A 22,918-nucleotide genomic window follows, 5' to 3' on the forward strand; every position below is an offset into this window, starting at 1 on the left:
TCCGCTGCCGTGATCTATGACACAATTAGCCGAGGTGGCCTTGACTGGCTGTGGCCCCTCCCACCGGTCTGCTAAGGCTGTGGCAGAAAGTGCTGCTGCTACCGTCAAACCAGCCATTGAGAGCGCTCTCTCTCTCTCTGGCAGCATACTTTCATATAACCCCTTACTTGCGTAAATACTGGACCAGGGATTTAGGCCCGCCTCCAAGAGCAGTGCTGCACTAAGAGTAGATTCATGAGTCACTCTCTCAAACAGACGTCATCTCCAACTGTTGGCAGGGAGCAGGACGAACGTAAAGAAGGGAAAGTTTGTTCTGCAGACTTGAGTTTGCGTCCCACCTGTAAAATTGAGTTAGGACACAAAGCCTCGACTTTGTTGGTAAAAAAACTGGAGCCCCTGTCCTCAACACAATTGAGGGGATAGAGGATTGGTTGTTTGGACAGTTGTCCTTTTGATCCGATCCGATGATCGGTGTGGCTTTATTTCCGTATGCAGCTTCAGGCCTGAAGCACAGAGCCCTTACGCCTGTGCGGGGTGTTGCTAATGCAAACCATATTCCGCATATGAACATTTTCCCAACGAGCGGCAATAAGTGTCTGGGTCATAAATACATCACCACTGAGTCCTGCAGCTATGTTCGGTACGCACAGGGAATTAGATCAGAATTCCACATTGGGATGTTGGTAGAAAAGTCAACATTCCCGCAGAGGTGGAGGAAAGGAGTTATATAGGCTGAGATAAGGTCTCTTCAGGTCCCTGTGCTCAGACCAGACACAGAGGCCTCGCTCAGAAATAACACACCAACAATCTTAAAGTACATTCAAGCACAAATGCTTGTTTTTTTTTTTTTAGGTGAGGACACGCTGTTTAGAAACAGATGAAAAAGGCAGAGAAAGTAGCAGAGAGACAAAGACAGAAAGAGGGAAAAAAAAACCAAGTTGCTCGAAAGGGGGTTGCGAGCATTTTGGCAGGGTCTGATCGCTCTGTCTCGAGAACATCATTGTTGAAAACAATGAGGGCCCGGGCCAGATCCTGTGATCCGCGAGAAAAGAGGAGGAGTGGAGAGGAGGAGGGCATGACAGGATCAGCTGTGAGTGACAAAAACAGGAAGGGGATATCTCTCTACCTCGCTTTCCTACCGTTGTCACACTGGAGCGCATCAGACAATAAAGCGGAGTCTGTGGCATTCAATTACAGGACGTCTAATGTATTGCTTTTATTTTGACTCTCACCGACTTCATATCATCATTGTTACACTAAGGTTAGAGTTTTGTTTTTTTAAATAGTTATTTGCATTTTAAATGAAGGACTAGGACTGCAACTAACAAGTGTTTCAATAAATGATGTGATTTTGTCTGTGAAATGTAAAAAGTAATTGTGATAAAATGCCCATCAGAATTTCTCAAAGCCCACAGTCACGTCTTGCTTTGTTTCATAAACAGTCCAAAACCCAAAGTGTTCAATTAACTACAATATCGGACAAAGAAGAGTAGCAAATCTTCACATTTGGACAGCTGGGGCCAACAAAGGTTTGGCATTGTAGCTTGAAAAATGTTCTGAAACAATTAATCAATTATCAAAATAGCTGACGAAACCAAAAGTAAATTTTGTACGTTCTTAAAATACATTTTATTCTTCCTAAAAAGCGTACTTTCCGAAGACTCCAACTCTTCACTCAACAAGCAGCAACGCATGCCAAAGGAACAAGAACAGAACCAAACTGTATCATGAACCATTGAACGTCAGAGAATGTCCTCTTTGCAGTGACGAAACATGGTCCATGGATCCTCTGTGCCGTTCCTCCATAACGTGCATTGTTCATTATGGTATGTTCTTGGCCATAAATGTTTGGCCTTGTTGCCTTGACAACCCAAGGCTGCATCGCACACAATACGTCCATTAACAGTTTTTTCTTCTTCTTCCTCTTCTTTGAATGTTTGCACGGGTACTTTTTCTTCCCTTTAATCTCTTAGCGAGGTGTGTTATCTTTGAGAAATTCAAGATTAGTTTGAACTGCAAACACAAGTAGGTGACGTTTTGAAATGCTATTACTGGAGAAATGCTACCAAATATTGACAGTCACACCAAGTTTAGCTCCACAGCTCGGCTAAAAGCCCCTAAATGACATGAGCATAAACATTTCACTGGAGCACTTCTGTTATTCCGTGGAAAGCCTTAATACACACACACACACACACACACACACACACACACACACACACACACACACACACACACACACACGGCATTGTTTTACGATACCTGAAGTGGGTCTTTAAATAACTTCATTGGTCCAAATTGCACCTCTGTTAATGTGGTCTGAAAGACAAGAAGAAGAACACAAGGATTAGAAAAATAATCATTTCAGAAATGTGATATTGTCTCAGTTATTTCATATTTGTGTTCTTGTTGACATTGCTTCATCATTGTTGAGACCCCACTGCTGTGTGTGTAATAGTGATAATCAACAATAACAAAATCAACCAGTTTCTGACCTCATTAAAACACAGTGTGTACAAAAGTATTGAAGTGAGATTTGGGTTATTAATGAACACATTTATCAATTCACAGACAAATAAATGTACAGTATGTTATCCTACAGTATGTGTGAAGTTACTTATATTATTAGGGTCAGTGTGTATTTCCATTTCATTCTACTCCATACCTCTACAGCTTTGGTTACTAGTTCCTTTACAGATTTTACGTACAAAACGTGTGATAATTTAAAAAAAACGAGTGCTTTCAGAAAAGTGCTTAGTAAAGTCCTTTTCTTTTTAATTCTTTCAGTACATTTTCAATGCAGGACTGAGTGTCTTAAAATTTTTCCGTAAAAACGGTAAGCTAAGGAGGGACTTTGCGTCGCAGATGTGAGGCCGCACATGCACAAGCCGGGATCTGAAGCCAGCGGTGCAGCTGGTGAAGCAGAGACAAGAACTTTTTTTGTCATTGTCGGGCAAGATACTGGCGTACAGGTGACGACCAGTGCAATAAGTGATAACACAACCTAAAGATCTATTTTGATTTTATGGTAAGAGGATCTGAAAACTTCTGAATACCACCACTGACTGAATCAGCAAAAACAAATGCAATGTCATTTCTGATTCAAATGTACAGTAGAGGTTTTCAACTCATTACTTTCCCCCTACATGAGTTCACTCTTTTCTGTCTGCAAATAATTGAGCTTCCTTCCTGCTAAATGGAACCCAGCTCAGGGGTTAGTAACCATAGCAACCAAGCCCCTCGCGGACCGCCATCCCTTTAGAATTCCTCTTCTCCACGTAAACAATCTACACATGTGAGGAGGAACACAGAGAGGAATTTTAGAGCGTGCCGAGCAGCAGTAAATCACTTCTTGCTGAATAGTAAGCCGTTTTGAAAGCTCCATTGAAACAACAAAAAGGGGGGGGGGAAGAAGCTGATTAGCCCTCCGTTGTATCCAAATTGACGTCATCATGACACTAGGCCGTTTGTTGCAGCTGTCCGCAAGCAAGTAGTGTGGCATCAGGATGGCTACAAGCTGATGCTCTGTGATCATCTGATCTTTCACAGACACGAGGAACTGGTCACATGGTAGGCTCATGTGCACTTGAGAGACAGCATGCATGCGTGTGTGTGTGTGTGTCTGGCCATATAATAGGGACTAACTTATGGAAATGCCACATGTTTTTCCGAGAGGGTTTGAGCAAGCAAGACCCAGTTTTCCTGTTGTCAGATGTGATTTCAATGACTCGGACCACTTGTGTCAGAACAAATAACTCAGTTAGCTTTATTAATTTTGTTTCGAGATTCAAACCATCCATTCATTCATTTTCCAATGGAGGTGAAACAAAACTCTTTAGTGGACTGCTGCTGGCTAAATGTCACAGATAGTGGCTGCAGTCGAAGCCACTGCCATACCGTTTGTTGGGGAGCTAGTTTGAGGTCGGGGTCTTGACGTATGGAGTAAAGCCACAGAGCCTCCAGCGAGCTGAGGCCCAGCTACAGCAGCGGTCTGTCCCCGCGCAGGGAGACTTCCTTCTGTAACTGACACTGACACAACTGCAGCTGAGGTTGTGTAACTAGAATAGCCTGCCTGCCACACACACGAACTTGCATACAGCTGAACCAGTCTGCCAGCCTCTTCGGGCTACGCACTCCTCTTGTACACACACACACACACACACACACACACACACACACACACACACACACACACACACACACACACACACACACACACACACACACACACACACACACACACACACACACACACACACACACACACACACACACACACACACACACACACACACACACACACACACACACCAATGAATCACTCAGCCAAGCATTTGCATCCCGCAAACATCATGCTGGCATTCGACCAGGGGCAAACAAAGCAGGGGAAGTGAGTGAGCATGTAGGCCAGGCAGGCGAGGAGTACGGACGTGGTGTGTATGCCTACGTAATCCTCGTTCCTCCCTCTTGCTATATGCTGCCGTGTTGTACCAGTCGCACTGGGATCCCTCGCTCTGTTCACATGAGCCACTTGTTAATCAGACGAGATTTTTTTTGAGCAGCGGGGCACAAAGCAGTTCTGAGTTGAATCCAATGCATTGTAGTCCTTGTAGGTTGTCTTGACTGACAGTTTTCTAGTTAAGCTTTGTGATAAATCAACATCACTGTTAACTGACTTTCAGTGGAGTCGTACAGTATCGCGATTATTTAGTTAATTTGGATTTAATCGTGCTATTGTTCTTTAAATGTTTGTTGAAAAATTAATGATTCAAAGCAATATGTAATTAATAAGCGAAATTGAATTATTACGCATTTCAATTATTTGATTCAAATTGCCAAACCCTACTGCATCTGTTAAATTTCTAGTTTTCAGGGTCAAACTTACTTCACATAACAACCCCCCCCCCCAGACAAAAATGAGCTGTAGGTCCTTGTTGACCTCCCCGGTTTTCTCACCATCTGAGCACTGTGTACATTCAGTTTATTAGGTACACCTAGATAAAACTAACGCTGTCTAATTCCACCATCCTGCAACAAAACGGACCTTCAGGAACGTTATAATAATAAGTGTTTTATATAAGGTGCATCGGTCACATCAACACCAAAACGTGATTTGTTTAATAAGGTCAGGATTTGTTCTGATACCAAGCCGACAAACGACTAAATCCCTAAACCTAATTACAACAAGCCAATTTCCACACAGTGAGGCTGGGCCCTCTGAGGGTTCTGGGGCAAGTTCCCGCTTTGCCTGGTTAGTAAACCCAGTGAGCATTCAAGTATCTTAAACACTGGAATTCAAAAATCAAAAGCTTGCGAGTGGTCCAATACAAAATATCCTCAAAAGGTCAATCTGTGAGGTGACAGTTTCCAGGCTGACAGCTTCAAACGGTCTGACGTCATGTGATATTACACCGCTGCTCCTCGCTCAGGCCAGTGAGACCACATCAGAGCTGCTGGGTGTCTACAGTCATTTCCAGCAGCATTCAGGACAGTCTGCAGTCTCCTGCTACTCTCATTCAATACACCTAATGTATTTACATAGCGGAGTTGCCTCTGAACCTATATCCTCCTCCTCCTCCTCCTCCTCCGTTTTTCTGTCTCACACAAACTATACACACTGGGAGAGTGGCTTTCCACTAAAGTGAAAAACAGGAAATTGGATGACATTGTTCGGTGCGCAGACGTCAGCGGTGAGAGATAGAAAGAGTAAACAGCTTCCTCCACCCCAGAGCTGGGACCAGGATGCAGGGAATCTTGGGATGCCTGCTCCTGCTCCTTAGGACAACGTGCATGGCGGTTCACTAACAATCTCCAGATCCCTCGCTTTGAAAGAGCTCTCTCTCCACCTCCCACTCTCTGATAGCACTTCTTCTTCAGTTTGTTCTTCCTTAAAACTTCTCCACATGTGGTTGAGTGGAGTATTATATGCAGGGCTGATGACGCTACAACGCTGTTAGACGAGATCAGCATTTCTTCCTTAGAAGAAGTCAACGTGTTGCCGTGTGTTTGTGTTCCTGTCTAAAAGTGTGAATCAAATGGAGATGAATCAATGTTCTTCATTAGGTCTGATTAGAGGGGAGCAGCCCCAGCCACAGGTGTGGACGTACACTGTGTACCAGACAGACAGACAGAGTAACTCTCACACACACTGAGCTAAGTGACGGGCTAAATGGCACCGAGTGACACATCAGCCTCACCACACGCTGAGCCACTCAGATCGTGGTGCTAGCTGCCCATGCTGTGTGAGTTACATCAAAGGGAATAATTCACTTTCATGTGTGGCCACTTACATTTGCTGCCCATAAAGCTGCGCTGAAACAATCGATAACAATGCGGTTTCAAACCAGCAACGACCAGCCTGGCAAACACCTCACCAAATCCAGTAAAATCAGTTTGCACTAACTTTTAAATTAGGAACACATGTTTTAGATTAGCCTACTTTCTGACAGCAAAATGACAAAAAAAAAGTTTGTTTGTTGCAAGAATCATATATACTACACACTCCAAATATTCAAGTCTTTCCTTTTATGGTGGTAGTTACAGTAGCTCTCAGTTAGTGTACATGTGTCAGTGCATTGTGGTACATTTTTAGTTCAGTATATACTGTAGACATTCTGGTGCACCATAGTGAATAGCGAGCAATTTTGGACACAGCATGGTGGTGTAGAAAATATATAGATGGATATATACAGCGGGTGACACCTGTCTCTGCAATACAAGCTTTACAAAAGTACAACATTTTGTTTGTGTTTGGTTTTTAGGATAAACAAATCAGATGCACCATTATTTCATAATCTTCAAACCCCCTTTGGTTCTCGGCCCGGTGTGAAGCCAATGATGATTAAGTGGCAAAGTGATGATTAAGTGCTAGAATTCAGAGCTCAATGTGTTGGTATTTTTTAGTAATCTCTCAGAAGGGATTTCATTTTGTTTGTAAATAAAACATGTAATAGGAACTTCTACCTGGTCTCATTATTTAGCATTGCTTTAATGAAGTAGACTAAGAGCGGTAAAATAAAATAAGAAATAGGACACCCTCCCCGCCCAAATAAAAAAATGATCTAACGTGTTAATGTAATTGCAGTTCATCGGTTTAGAAAAATAACTGCAACCGTGTGTATTCTGGCTCAGTCCACATGTCTTATCCATGGTGACCAAGCCCACAATCAGCCAGGCAGAAGACTTTAGTTGAGTCACTGGCATGGCTGAGGGAAACTAGGCCACTGTGGATCAGTTTGTCCCAGAACATCCTTGCTTTCTCTGTATTTCTGCCTCTCTGCCTCGCTCTCTCTCTCCGTCTGTCTGTCTGATCACACTACAGAGGAAAGACCGACCTCCTGGAACAGAAACTACAATATCCTGTAAAGAACATGCTCTAAAAGAAATATTTTATATTTCAATGTGAAAACTAGATTAAACTAAATGTTCTATTTATTATTCATCTAATATCTCCCAATGCTTTTTCTTGTTATTCAATGTGTGTCAGATGCAATGTCATGAGATGAGCAATGTACCTCCTTTCACTTTCTACGGCAATATCATTCAACTGTGCACATGACATGATAACCGGCTACAGTAAATAAGCATGCAGCTTAAATGAACTCATCTACATTTTATCTTCTTTTACGCTCATTTAATGTTTGTTATCGGTCTTACAATCTTATGTATAAGAAAACAAATAACTTCATCCGTCTGATTAATAATTGAGTCTATAAAATGTCAGAGAGAAAAAATACCATCAAACCTAAAGTATATAACTTGTTTACATTATAAAAATCAAAGTGAAGCAGCAAAATGCTCATATTTTGAGAGGCAGGGAACTATTTATCTATTTCCCTTGAAAATACCACTTAAAAAAACAATCAGCTGTTGACCTATTTCCAGTCAATCAACTAATAAAGTAATCACTTAATACTTTCAGCCCTGCTTTGGGCTGCATTTAATTTTTTTTATTAAAAAAAACACCAACTATAGAATTTGCAAAGTGCTTTATAATTATTTATTTTTAAATTAACAAAAAAGAAAATCTTTTACCAGGAAAAGTATCCTACTGGGCATCACAACAAAGAGCAGATAGAAAAATGTGCAATAAGACATAATATCATCATATTGCCCCAAAAGTGAGTCCACACTATGTCGATAGTAAGAACAGCAAAATAACACTAAATGACACTGTTTTTTTTTTTTTTATACCTATGGCAGTCGACAAGGATATCTCCTACAAGGACAAACAATCTGCAGCTTTTTCCCACCCTGCAGCTTCATATCATATCACACGATTGACAACCTGTTCCGCCATGTAAACCCAAACATACAATTTATCAGGTGACTATATGGCCTGCAATGTTAAATACTGAAAACTGTAGCTTTATGTCCCCAATCCTCACATTGATGGACCTGAGGCGCACAAGAGAACCATTATGGCTGCGTTATGATTTCCAGGATCTTTCCAAATGAATATTGCACAGAGGACAGAGAAAGTGAGTTTTGTTCCAGGTGTGCAGTGTTACCTAAAGATGCCAGCAGCTGCTGACTTAAGCTCTGGTATGTCAAGTAACGGTAAGTTAATGATTTGAGTAACGGGCTATATGCTGGCAATACAAGCTTCTGCCACTAGATAGAATACACCCATAGAAAAGTAATACACGTTACATGGGGCAACACAGCAAGCTGAAGTAACCTTAGAGAAGTATTATAAGCTACTGAAATTCTTCCGCGAGCTGTCCCAAATACAGCAATCTCTAATCAGTCAAAAGTGCACTCTCACTCACACACACATTATTTTTGTGCAGTGCTTCCAGAGTACGCCCTGACCTTTATTCTGTCTGCAGTGACATCCCTCCTACCTCACCAGATAGTGCGGAAATTCAAGCATACGGGAATGCATGCGCGTGCACACACACACACACGCGTGCACACACACACACACACACACACACACCGAGTAACTCACAGGAGACTGAACTTGTCCTGGAATTCAGTCCCAAACGCCCTTGAATGACGTCCGTGGTTTAAAAATACAGAGTTTGCAGAAAATGGATAGGTTACTTCATCCTTGGTGACCTGTCCCGGTTTCTCACTGGTGTTCCACACCTTACAAGCATCGCCTCAAATATCACACAAAAGTACAACACATGTGAACTGCTGCAGTTAAAGCAATCTCTGTTTTTTCTTACAGTTCAACAGAGAATAATGAGAAATGGATATTTAACGTTTTATTCTACTCCTACAGAGAAAATCTGTGCTCATGTTTTTCCCTGAAACAGAATGCGCGTTTACATTATGCAAGTTTGTGACATCAGAGTACATTGATTCCCTCAGCTCGTGACGCTGCCTAGGCCTGCTTGCATGCCTTGCGTCCACCGTGGGGCGAGTGTGTATGTGATCCGTGCGTCACTGTGCCAGGGAGAGTAACTGAGGCCTGGCAGTGGAGCAGCTCCTGCCGACAGGCCAAGTGACGAGGGTAAGAGACTGCGCTCAGAGCCCTCACACACTGGCCCACAGGGACATGTGAAGACGAGCAGGAACAGGGGAGAGACGCACTCATTAAACTTAGAGAGAATACCGTTCGCTACATCGCTGCATGTAAGCCAACTGCCAAACTATGGTGGTGAAACTGAGGCTGGGATTTCTGTGGTTTCAATTCAAAAGACAGATACGATTTTAATGGGATGTCCTCGACCCAAAATTTGTCTCACTTTTCCCCTTTTCATCTTTTCAAATAACTTGTATGAACGTTGTGTCCAATCTATGACCCTGACCGCTTTTATTATCTGATTTTAAGGAATATGAGCAAAATCCAACTTTTGAATCCTAAATCTGAGATCTCCCGAGCCGGTATGGTGAAGAAAGGCAGCCTCCAGAAACTATACAGTAGTAGTAGTAGTAGAATAAAGTTAGGGGACTTGTAAGAAAAATATTTTGGTCACTCGTATGGGTCGAGCTCCAAAACCACTGCATCCTACATTTCCCATGATGCAATAGCATCTTTCATTAGACCCTTCTCTGCCTCCTAAATGCTACTTGTTTCAACTCGCACACCTCCAACTTGTAACACAGGATTTGTGCTATTTGACTATTATTCAATTAAATTCAAAGTCTCCAAACCAAGTTAAAAACAATCGATAGAGTGCCCCTTTAAAAGGTGCACTGCGTTATCCCTAAACACATGCTCCAAAGAAACAGGAGGCAGCATTGCACTACTACTGGGTCCATACAATCTACATGTACAGTCATCCGTTATTAAAAGAAAGCCAATTACAACTAACAACACGGCAAGAATATGCCAAATTCAACCAAACTGCTGAAACTGTGAGATCCGGTCAAAATAACACTGCTATTCTATAATCTTCACAAGTGGCATTGGCCTATAGTTCAGGTTAGCCATATGTGTGTTTGTGCCGCTAACAAAGGGCTGTACGGTGCACGTACGCTTTGATAGTTTGTTCATTGGTTTGGGTCTGGGGAGGCAGAAACGAGGGACTGACTTGTGTTTTCATTTGATCCTTCCTACCGATATGGGGACTGCTTCGCCGGGAGAAGGGTGTGTGGCTGCTCGATTTAATCCAACAAAACGTACACGGACCATAAATGTATCATTGACCAGCCTTCGGAGCAGCTCTACTTCATTCTCTGGACTGAGGGCAGACTGAACACTACAGAGATTCACTATCGCCCCTCAAAGAATAAGTGGTATTACAAGACAGGACGGGCCGGGGCTAGCTGGTTAGCATGCTGATTTCAGTAGGTAGCTCTGCAACACAACACAGCGACGTCTTTGACCCAACGTCAACACTGTTACTTCTGCACATTCTGTTGTTAATGTTAGTTCATTTTCTGAATGTTTTGAATTTAACTTGCACCTTTAAAAGAAATATAAAAAGTGATATATTCTGTATCTACAAGCAGTGTGAGTAAATTAACTAAAGATCCGTGAGAAGCTGAGCACTTTCTCCAATGTTCACCTTCAAGGTATTTCTGTCCTTATCCAGATTACCCTGAAATCCCCATAAGACCTGGACAATCCTAAGCCATCCAGTGCTCTGGGGCAGCCCCTTACTAAAACCTCCTCCTCGTTCTCTGCCCCCAGCAGCCTCCTTCAACACCACTGTCACTGTTGACCAGTGTACTGGACTGTTTCAATTTCCCTCTTAATCACTATCAAAATTTACACCGACTTTAATGTACATAAACACACCAAAGAATACTTATGATCATGTATTTATATGTTTCTTTAACTGTGTCCCCCTGCCTTTATTAGCTATAAATGCTAAAACTTTTTCTACTGCACTGGGAACCACTGGCAGCTGTTGATCAGGCAGCGTGTAGTCTGATTGTCCTTCCTCTCTTAGCTCGTCCCAGGTAAGGTCAAAGGCCAATAAAGCAAAAGGACTAGCTGAGGGAGCTTGGTAGGGCTAAGTGGGACACTGCCTGGTCCAGTGACACTAAAGTATACTGTAATCTTACCAGGAACCTTTCCATTGCAGTCAGCCACTCCTTCTCAGTCCAGCCAAATGCATGACAACAAGATAACCAAACTGAACAAGAAGACCGTTGGGCCTGAAGAAGAGATCATTAGCATTACAGTAACTTTGTTGCCATACCCAACTGTACAAGCTTAATTACCTCGACAGTCCTGTGGCCTAAAGAGAAGATTAGAATTAGCAATACGCCGGCAGGGTTGGCCACACCAACCCTGCTCTATCTGCAACTCTGCATGACTCTACTTTTCCACAACAGCTTAGATGTTTATTGAAAATATCAGAAGCGATTCTCCGGAGCTCTTCAGCCGGCTGAGAGAGCATTAGATAATCACCGGACTCCCCCTCCTCTTCACCTGCTAAAACAGGAGCACTGATGTCAGCGTTGCATGAGGGATCAGTGAGTGACACGAGCTGGAGCGCCGGGCTTGGCACACAAACCTCACTTGATTGACACACACACACACACACACACACACACACACACACACACACACACACACACACACACACACACACACACACACACACACACACACACACACACACACACACACACACACACACACACACACACACACACACACACACACACACACACAGAGAGAGAGAGAGAATGAGGATTTAATGACTGCATGCCAACACAGACACTCATGGAAGGTTGTAAGCACACATACAGCCCAGATTGTTTAGCAAAATATCCTGCTGCATTATTAAAATAAAATATTTATGGGTAGAAAATAAAAGCTTACGGTAGTAAACGAAAAACCCTAGTAGTGAAAAAACAAAAATGGTTACACCGGGCTGACAGCGCTTTTCTTGTCGGAATAAATTTAATATTTGCCATTAAAATATATTAAATCATGTTTTTCTCTCTTTGCTACTGCACAGTCGCCAGTCCTATCACTATAAGAATCTTATGTTAAAAGAACCTCAAGCAAGCGAAGAGTTTGAATTTCAAAAGCAACTGAACGTCAAATTGTGAAATCAAATCCGTACTGAATCCTCGATGACATCTAAACACCACTGAACTTCCCTCTTTGAGTGAATCAAAATGATCTGAATTTGCGAATGCTAAAAATAATCAAGTTCATGCATTTACACAACTTGAAATTAATTATTCTGAAAATTTCAAATGGCAATTAAACCCCATGGATTCAGACGGATGGTTTTCAATGTAAAATACTTTCTATACTGTAAATTAAATATTTTTTAAATGTTCAACTTTATTTCTATTAAATACAGTAAAATCACAGAGTTAATTCTGATTTAAACTAAGCACTGGAAAATATACAACAATTGTAATTCCATCTTTACTTTATTTGAGGTTTATGGATAAACTGACAATTCAACAGCAAAGCTTCTTGGTTTTATGTCACTCACATTACCCAGTATTTGTTTTTAAATTTTAAAACTGTATGATCTCAAACCTAACATTTAATTAAATACTGAATAAAGAGGACATGAATGCAAAAAGACAGTTGATGTGAGGAGACATATTTTCGAGGGATTATTTTCTGGCAACAGTTTCCAATTTTCCTGTGACTGACAGTCAGTAGAGAGTGATGTGATGTAGCACTCGTATGAAAACACTCAATATGGATATAATAAAAACAAAGACAAATTAAAAGCTTCACGGTTATGGATTATTTGGCACACAGAGACATTTTGTGGAATCTGCTTTTGTGCAGAAATTATTTGCCGCAAACACCTCTGCTGAAGGTAGGAAAAGGGGGACCTGATATTTTCAACCATTTTGACTGTTTGCAGACATTAGCAGGAATAATGTGAAGGAGAAAATCAGCAAACCCAAAAAAATAAATACATCATTTGTATTATCTTTCCTATAGTTACAAGTTATTCTGGTTACACTGCACACAGTTAACCGACGGCCTGTGAGGAATGTAATCACGCAGGTTCAGGTACAATAAATGACGCAAGTGCTTTTGACAGACGTGAAGGAATGTTTAAACTATTGATGCACTACCACGAACTCAAGTGTGTTCAATTGTCTTACATAGTTTCTTTTGTGCATGTCAATTCTTTTTAAAATGGTGCATGTACTCTCATAGTTTCCATTGAAACATTTCCTGCCCTCCTTTCAAAATACCATCTAGATTATAGATCTACTACTTCACATATCACACACCCCGCAATGGCCAGACAGTTGTTTGGGAACAACTGCAACTGGCTCGAAAAGAGAAAGAGAAGTCGAATACTGTTTTCACCAACTGTCATGAATCTTTGTACAATAGAACACTGTAGAAGCGGCAATGAGTTTCCAAAATAAAAGGCTGGACTTTCTTTAACTGACCAGATTATATTGGATACAATGATCTAGCAATGCAGACAGGCTCATTTCCTCTGTCTGCACTTTAGTTGCAAAATGTATTTGCATCTCACGGCCAAATGGTTTGGGATTATACAACTCTGGTCCCATTGATATTTCCCTGATCTTTGCAGGAGGAAAAGTCAAAAAGTGACGAAGAAAGGGGAACTGATATAATATCATATATATAATAAATATTGTTAAAACCTAAGTTGAGCTTTGGACTAAATTATTGTAATGACCCCATAATGTGTCCTTGCAACCACACACTACCAGAACAATGCTCACCATCTGTGCTCTGCCCCGTAACAAAATGGTAAGGGATATAGCGACTGAGGGGTACAGTACATCTTCAGAGCAAAAGGCAGGACACACTCCAGAGAGTTTTACGTCATAGCTGCGTCCATTAAAACAAAGAAGGCCTAATGCGGTGTTCAGCAGGTGAATGAGTGTCTTGCGTGTTTACTACAGCCAATACGCTGCAGGCTGTCCACTTACGTAAATCCAGCGAGGCTCCTGTCTGCTCAGCGCTTCTTTGGTGAAAATTAAGTAAAAGCCTCTGGAGCATTTTGATTCGAGAATAGTTTCAGATCAACTGCCAAATTTTGCAGTGAAATACACATCAGGTTTAGAAGTTATTACTAAATCTACCAATTTGTGGTGCTTTGTAAATCTTGCCCCAGGAAGACTCAATATGGCGCAGTGTACACAACCTTTCTTTAGTTTATTCTGGCTGCAAGGACAGAGGTGTGACGGAGCGTGAAAATGGTCAAAGTACTCCAGTAACCAGATGCTGTTAACATGACTGTTAGCCTTGTTAACATGGTGTGTTGTGCACGGTTGCAGCGGTCCACAATCGCCACATAAGGCTCTCCTCCAGGGGAGATTAAAAATGCCTATGGACGCTGAGACTGTGACGCAAGAGAGATGACCCTCGGATGAACTTTGGAGGAACAATGATGGTGTGTTCTGTACATGGTGTACTTTTCAAAACCACACTTTAGTGGGATTAAGACCTCCAGAGATCTTGGTATAGAGGGTATGCACATGACATCTCTGTGGTATCTGAAGGGTACATTCACATGAAGACTGCCAAACATAAAGAGTAGAGAAGCTAATGGAGGACCGAAAGTCAACTTCTCACGTGGACGTATAGAAATGATCGGATTATTTTTGGACTGCTGTGACTCAATCATTAAGGAATAGTTTGACATTTTAAGAAATGCTCTCTTGCTAAGAGTTAGATGCGAAGATCAATACCATTCTCATGTCTGTACGGTAAATATGAAGCTACAGCCCGCAGCTGGTTAGCTTAGCTTAGCATAAAGACAGGAACAAATAGCCTGGCTTTGTACACAGCTCACAAAATCAGCCTAATCAAAACGTTATCACTCCAGTACTGCGCTCGGAAAAAGAAATAGTCTGGCACATAACACAACCACAGCTTGGCGGTTTCACACAAAAACTTAATTAGTGAATTTTAGAGGTGCTGGTAAGTGTCAAACTATTCATTTCATTGCCTTCCAATATGAATACTTAGTCTACTTCTGGAGAATGTAAAAATTTAACATGCAATATGCTGGGAAATATTTAAATTCTGGCACGTTGCACTGATCATTTTTGACTCAGATGGTCTTTACTTCAAGATAATCATTTGTTTTCCGCCGTGATTTGTTCTTGATTGACGCTGTATTACATGAAAAAGTTATATGAACTCTTTTTCATGTAATACAGCGTCAATCAAGAACAAATCAGGGTCATGCTACCAATGTGTATTTGAAATGTGTCAGTTGAGAGTTGGATGAATGGATTTAAGTTATATGAACTCTTAAATCCATTCATCCAACTCTCAACTGACACATTTCAAATACACATTGGTAGCATGACCCTGTGACTCCCCCCCCCCCCCCCGATCCTCACAGTTTACAAAGCCCAAATAATTGGGGGAGACACAGTCCAGGAGGAGCTGAAAAGGCCACCAGTGGACCTGGACCCACTCACATCTACATTCCTGTGAGCTTCTGAAAGAGAACAGAGAGCGCTGCTACAAAGTAAACACTTGTAGTGCCTTGCTTTGGGAGAATACCATTTCCATAATCTCATGAACTATCACATGCTGACCTTATGATACTGAATTCTTAACCTGGAGGGGGAGCAGAACAAGCTTTGAATGTGGCCTTATTTGTTAAGACTATTACAAAAACAATGGGAGGTTCTGTTTCAAAAGTACATGCACCCAACTGACAACTCATAAGAGAGCAGGCTGAGATGAAGAGACCCACTATAAGGTGACAAAGGGATTTAGAATATTATCCTAATTTGATTTCTACAGAGGATCAACGTTCAGGCTGTCAGCAGTGGGAGACTTTGGTGTCATTACATCAAGTGCTGGAGCTGCTTAATACTAGATGGGTTCTAGGAAAATAAATCAACAAATACTGCACTAACGTCATGTTTCACCCTGAACTCTTGGACATCTCCTGCTGTATGCAAACATCTTGTAGGGTGATAAGCTCTAGAGCTGCCAATACATTAATCAGTGGACTGGGGGTGCTCCATGGGCCCCCGACTCGCTTCCTCTCAACTCCTTCTGCTCATGGCCCAGTCGAGATAAATGACATGGCAACAAAAAAAAAAATCCCCTTTTGCTGCCTCTGCAGACACTTCAGACAGGAAGGGAAACACAGGGTCACACTGCAGCTGATAATTTGTTTAAATAAAACATAATGAACGGCAAAAGTCCTATTTAAAGGCTGTATTCATGATTTTTGTGATGTTTCCTTTGATGTAAGGGAATTTAGAAGTGGGACAAACCCTAGAATTAGCGTAGAAAAAGAAAAATCCTAAATCATGCATTAGATTCTTTTTGGACTGCCATCACTCTGTCGTCAAAAAAGAACAGTTCTAAGTTTTAGGAAACATGCGTATTCCCCGTCTTGTCAAGAGTCAATTAGAAGATAGATACCACTGTCATGTCTGTCCATTGCATATACTGCCAGGAGCCCGTTAGCTTAGCTTCGCATAAGACTGGAAAGAAGGGGAAACAGCAAGCCTGACTCCGTCCAAAGGGTAACAAAAGTCAGCCTATCAGTGTCTCTAAAGCTCAACAAATAACATGTTATGTCTTGTTGGCTTAATCCGTACAAAAAATATAGTACAAAAATGTCAATTCACCATTTTTGCAGGGACTACATTTTGGCTGGTAACATCTCGTCCCGGCCAAGAAATAGTCGGGCAAATATCACTTCGTAGAACAGCAAGGAATAATGTGCTATTTAATGAGCTGACGTGCTGGTTGCTGGATTTTGTTACCTGTGGACAGAGACAGGCTAGCTGTTTCCCCCTGTTTCCAGTCTTTATGCTAAGCTAAGCTAACTGGCTGCTACTCCAGCGACACAATTAGTGTACAGAGAGTGGCATTGATCTTCTCATCTAACTCTCAGCAAGAAGGATAAGCATACAAGCAAAAATGTCAAACTATTCCTTTAACCTACATGCACCGTTTAGGTGGATGTTTTTTTCCAAAGGGCCTTAAGGCCCTAAAATGTTGCCCAAGTGGGAAGCAAACTGCTAACTCTGGCAGTGTACCAGGGGTTTGTGCCATGCTCTGAGCTATAAAAGACCATTGTACATATACACATGACATCCTTGATAGACATAGATAAGCATAATCCATCACTTGATCCAATCAGCAGCTGTGTAGACAAAGACAACAGCGGGGCCATTGAAGTCAACTGAACGTTAGCATTTCTATGAGCGCACAGAGAGACTGCTCCTATTGTGCATTAAATCATATATGTGATTGTGACGATGACAAACAGCTGTCAGTTAGCTGGCGATAAATGTATTAACTTTGGACAACTAGAGGGTAATATCTAAGAGCAAACGTTTCATAGAGCAGGAGCAACAGATGGGGGGGGGGGGGGGCTCCAGAAAGTTTGATAGCGAAATGAAAGAAAGTGAAATAGAGAGAGGACGAAAAAGAGCCAATATCAGTCTCCCTCCTCAGCCAGCAGAAAAAGCACAGTGGATTAATTCATCACCATGCTGAGCCTTTGCCCTCCTCTGGAATAAATTACCCAATGACTCTCAACTTAGACTAAACACACAGACTGACCCGAGAGCACACACACAAAAACAGTGGGAGAGAAAACTGACAAATGGAGAGAGGCCGTCCAGGTCATCGGTGTATCACATCTTCAAAAGTAAGACATATTATATGAGGTGTTCGCTTCAAAAACTTTTTTTCAAAGTTCTGTGCTGCGAGTTCTAGCAACAGTTAAGTGCTTCCCCATCCGACGCTTTGGTTTAGAAAAGCAGCCTTGTGTGCGTTGTCACTTCTGGGGATGGGAGGGTTTAATGGAGGAAGTCTGAGGTCCGGCTGAGTGATTCCACCACTTATGTTAATGCACGCAGAGGCTGGAATCAGGCAGCGAGCGAGATGGTATTACTCTCCAGATACTTATAAGCTTAGCACCTTTTATTGCCCTTTTTCCATTTATAGTAAGAGGTAACGGTAAAACTGATTCTACATTTGCTGTTCGGGGGGGGGGCAACTTGATTTCCTTGAATGGGGGCAATCAGACAGGACAAGTCAAGGCCAGATAAATGGTTTTGTGTTTGGCTGAAGTTTTTCTATGTCTGTTTAGCCGTACACACATACAAAAAAAAAAAAGCCCACTATCACAGGACCTTGTACTTGAGCCTTATCATCGCCAGAGCAGCCCAGATGGTAACGTACCCTTGACAAAGACTCACATCACACTCCCAAACTTCTGTTGAATCTTTCTCACACTGTAGACTCTCTCTCTCTCTCTCTCTCTCTCTCTCTCTCTCTCTCTCTCTCTCTCTCTCTCTCTCTCTCTCTCTCTCTCTCTCTCTCTCTCTCTCTCTCTCTCTCTCTCTCTCTCTCTCTCTCTCTCTCTCTCTCTCTCAGCAAACATTTGCTTTATACAGTTTTGTAATACGCTCAACTTGTGCACTTTACTGTAGCTAACTGCCAGCTGTGTGTGTAGCTGTGGATGATGATTATCATCCTTTAGGGGACCAACGTGTGCACTCTCTTCAGAATCACAGTGACACAAGCCAGGGCACAAACATGCACACAGAGAACAACACAAACACATAATAATTATACACACACCAACTATTTGAGATGATGTTGATCTAATGTACTTTCTACTAAGGCCAACACTAATGATTATTTTCATTACTGACTAGTCTGCCCATCATTTCCTCATTGTTTGATCTGAAAATAGTGAAAAATTATATTTTCCTTAAGCCAAATGTGACATCTCACAACCGTGTGTTTCATCCGACCAACAGTCCAAAACCCAAAGATATCCTGCTTACAGTCACGACAAAGTAAAGCAGCAAACTCTCTCTCATCTGAGATGCTTCAAGCACAGAATGCTGTCTTTATGAATCGAATCAAAACAGTTTCTGTCAATCAACTAATCGATTAATCAGCTAATCGCTTCAAGTTGGGATCTGGTGCGGCTCCACTGTTACAAATACAACAGTGACATCTCTCGAAGTCTCCATTCACCATTGTGTTCCGGATTATATGCAAGAAATTTGTGTTTTATATGACAATGTGTTGCAAAAGGTTTTATTAAATCTAGGTGGTGCATGAAGACACACAATTCCAGAGCAATCAATGGCCGTTATTGATCTCTTAAGGGGAGAAGAAATCAAAAGAGCTATGACGAGCAGCAGCAGCATGTTTCACACTGAGCCTTGGGCAAATCACGGCAAGCTGATTTTTTTTATGAAATCAACCATAACTTACTTTTCTATACGTTATGGTAACAATAAAGCCGGCCCCTCGCTGGGGGGCGAGGACGTTAAAGATGACACCTCACAGAACAGGGATTAACCATTTCCAGCCGATGGAGATTTGTATACCATTAGTCTAACTCAATCAGGGGACTAATTCAATCAAAGGCACAGTGGGCGTCTTGACATGGGCGCATCTGTCACACTCACTTCTCACTGCATCCTGCAGTGACATTTGGCCACAAAATTCAGCTTGACAGAGGCCCTCAAATAGCCTGCGGTTTGTCAGACAAATGCACACATGACAACAACCGACGTACTTATGCACTACTAAATTCACAAGATCACACTTTTTCCCTTTTTTTTTTTTTTTTCTTCTCGACGGATGTTTTTGTGTTTGCAGACGTCCGCAGATGAACATGCAAACGTTACCGTACGAGCTTCCTGTGTGCAACTGCTCGAGGCCTGCACATAATTATTCTTCATTTAGAGATGGAATAACTGTTCTCAACTCAATATTGCTTGAATACTCACTTTTCTACAAATGGGATGAGGCCTTTTGAAAACCAGGATCTTGACGTCTTAGTCTGCTGCAACAAATTCCATCTTTCTCACCTCCAAACACACATCGGCCTGTTAGTCTGAATAATAGTGATAGGTTGCACTCGTGTGACCTCTTACACAATACACAAATACCACAATAATCACCATCATCTTGATTAGAAGCACCTATTTGGTCCCTGCATCAAAGCAGGCTCAGCACATTTGGTTCTCCTCCGTTAGTGTAATTATTTGCGGTGATGTAACGCACTGATGGCAAACTTTTTGCTGTTCTGTCACTCAATCCTTCAATACCTGCTCCTACTTTCCATTCAGATATGCCTGTCCGCCTTACACTTTCAAACTACTTGTCTCATTTTATGCTTGAAACACAAACTTTAGGCCTCTTCGATACGAGAGGACATCCTCTTGAAGAGCTGGTAGCACGGTGAAGCCGAGGCCAAAGCTCTGTCAACTGAACAGTGTTTGACTATAGAGGTCAGATTCTGGTTGTATAAAGTGCATTATTCCGGCTGTGAGATCATGCAGATCGCGTACATCTGAAGAAGCGGCTGAAAACCGCTACAAATGTTTGCTTTATTGTGGCTCTTCCATAAAAACTACAAAGAGAACAAGAACTCGGGGGAGTGTGGAGGCCTGTGACCCCACGACCTTTAACTGAGTGTGTACCATGGCCTAGTTCCTCTAAATTAAAAAAGCAGCAAAATCGGTATGTGAAAAATGGAAATGGTTTCGAATGAGTTAAAAAAAAAAAAGTAATGCAGGTAGGTTGTGCCTGTTGTAGTCAAATGTATAGTGGCTTTATTGTTTTTCCCCTTTTTATGGTCATTTATTGTCATTAAGAAATGATGGAAGTTTTAGAAATCTGGTTGTTTGGTGTCCTAAACATCATTATCATGTGATTTATACATTTATTTTCCATTATGGAAACGACCCCCCCCATACACACACATTTTGTTCCTGTGTCACTGTGAATGTAATGAATGTAGGTTCCCTCACCTTGCAGCTCGGGGGTTTTAGGGGTAGTCCCGAGGCAGGATTTCCTTGATGCTGAGTGGTATTAGTCTGCTGGGGTGAATGGGAATCCTCGGACTCTTTTCCACTGTGGTAGACCACCCTATCAGAGATATGAATACTTGAAGCACAGCCCATGCTTCAACCCACTTCAGCCTTTTGCGCAAGTGCTTTACTTTGAGGCTACCCGAGTGTCATCCGCCCTTTCTTTTTGTTTTTTAAGGTCCACTCTTCCTCTTAGGGTTTACTATTTTAATACATATATAAATACATATATATGCATCATCTAGGCCACAGCAAAGCCGGTTCTCCAATGGCTCCAACACAAGGCATGAATAATATCTCTCTCTATCCCCCACCCCCTGACCAGGAAGCTGATTTCCTCCCTCTCTCTTTCACATGGAAGTTAATTGGAGGTCCTTAATCAAAGCAGCTATCTTATCCTTGGAAACTTGGATTCCAGTATTCTTCAGCTGAGCTGCTCAGATCCCCCTGGGCGATTTGTATCCCTCTCTCTGGCTCCTATTCTCTCCTTCTTCGTACCACATCACCGTTTTCTCATTTCTCCTCAACTTCACTGTTATCTAAGTAGCCTGGGCCTCAAAAAGCACACCACGCAGCCCCCCCCGCCAGCTTCATGCAATAGTTTTATCCATAATTTGAGTCCAAGGTTTTATGTGTAGTCGTCCTCCCCCACCCCCTCGCCATCAAAAATATGCTTTTTTTTTTTTTTTTTTTTCTTCTTTCTCTCCCCCCCCCCCCCGCCCACCCCCTCGCCCTCTCTCTTAAACAATCTGGTTGGCCACTTCAGCTCAAGACACGGGCCATAAACCGGTTCTCACGACACTTTGCTCCAGTCCTGAGCGGTTCATCATCAACAGGCTGAAATATTCACACTGCGGGGTGTTATTCTGGCCGGTCGCTCCGATGTCAAGCACCCTCCGTCAAACATAATGCCATTATGTAGTCCGACAGAACACTCCATTTATCAGCCCACATTCGCCAATTTAGGAAGCGGGGAAATCTTGCTGGATGGCTTGCAAATATCCATTCAGACATCCGCTGCCCGGCTGAGGATGATCCGCCTGATGTAAGAGGTCCAAACCCGGGCGCAGTTGGCTACAGTGTCACCAGGCTCCACGGTTTTCTCTCATTCTGGAGGGAAAAAAGGATGTAGAGGCTGTCATATTGTAGCCAAATATGTGGAGGTACTGCCTCTGGAGAATGCAATCGCTTGAGACACACAGAGAAAAATAAAAAAATAAAAAATAAAAAATTAAATAAATAAATTAAAAAAAAACAGGACCGCTCCGTGTCCACAAGTTTCGGATGTGAAATCGGGGACGGCAGGACTGTTCGCGGTGACCGAGCGGAGGTAAGGCAGGACTGAGCTACATAATGCTGATTTGATGTTTGTCTTTTCTCTGCCTTTTCTGGCGTTTGCCCTTCCAATTCTTCAGCACTGCTTGACAGCGGCACATCCAATAAAAGCACCCGCAAGGATTGACCTACAGCCTTTACTGACGTTAATGCAAATGAGCTCCGCGCAGCTAATCGGCGTCGTGCTCGGCTCGGCTGGGTGGTCCTCCGCTTTCCGTGGGAACTTTGAAAGCAGGAAAAGGGACTCGCTCAGACGAACACGGAGCTGGTTGTAGGTAATAAGCTGTCTCAACGTTTTCTGCAGATTTGCACACATGTAAACCGGGCGAAAGCTGTTTTTTGTTGTTGCGGGGTTTTCACGGTTATATCTGCGGCA

At 42.3% G+C, this 22,918-nt stretch overlaps 1 protein-coding gene across 1 annotated transcript in view; it reads right to left on the reverse strand.

The window, feature by feature from the left end:
* The window catches only part of pde8a (phosphodiesterase 8A), a 41,417-nt gene extending 18,733 nt beyond the window's left edge, over positions 1-22,684 (reverse strand). Inside the window, 2 exon segments of the mRNA XM_076077965.1 lie at positions 2,263-2,319; positions 21,148-22,684. Coding sequence (XP_075934080.1) covers positions 2,263-2,319; positions 21,148-21,300 — 210 coding nt within the window. The 5' untranslated portion in view covers positions 21,301-22,684.
* Between the last annotated feature and the right edge of the window lie 234 nt (positions 22,685-22,918).

This window comes from Anarhichas minor, unplaced genomic scaffold, assembly GCF_050575085.1.
Source record: "Anarhichas minor isolate MPS153535 unplaced genomic scaffold, ASM5057508v1 ptg000062l, whole genome shotgun sequence".
NCBI classification, from domain to species: Eukaryota; Metazoa; Chordata; class Actinopteri; order Perciformes; family Anarhichadidae; genus Anarhichas; species Anarhichas minor.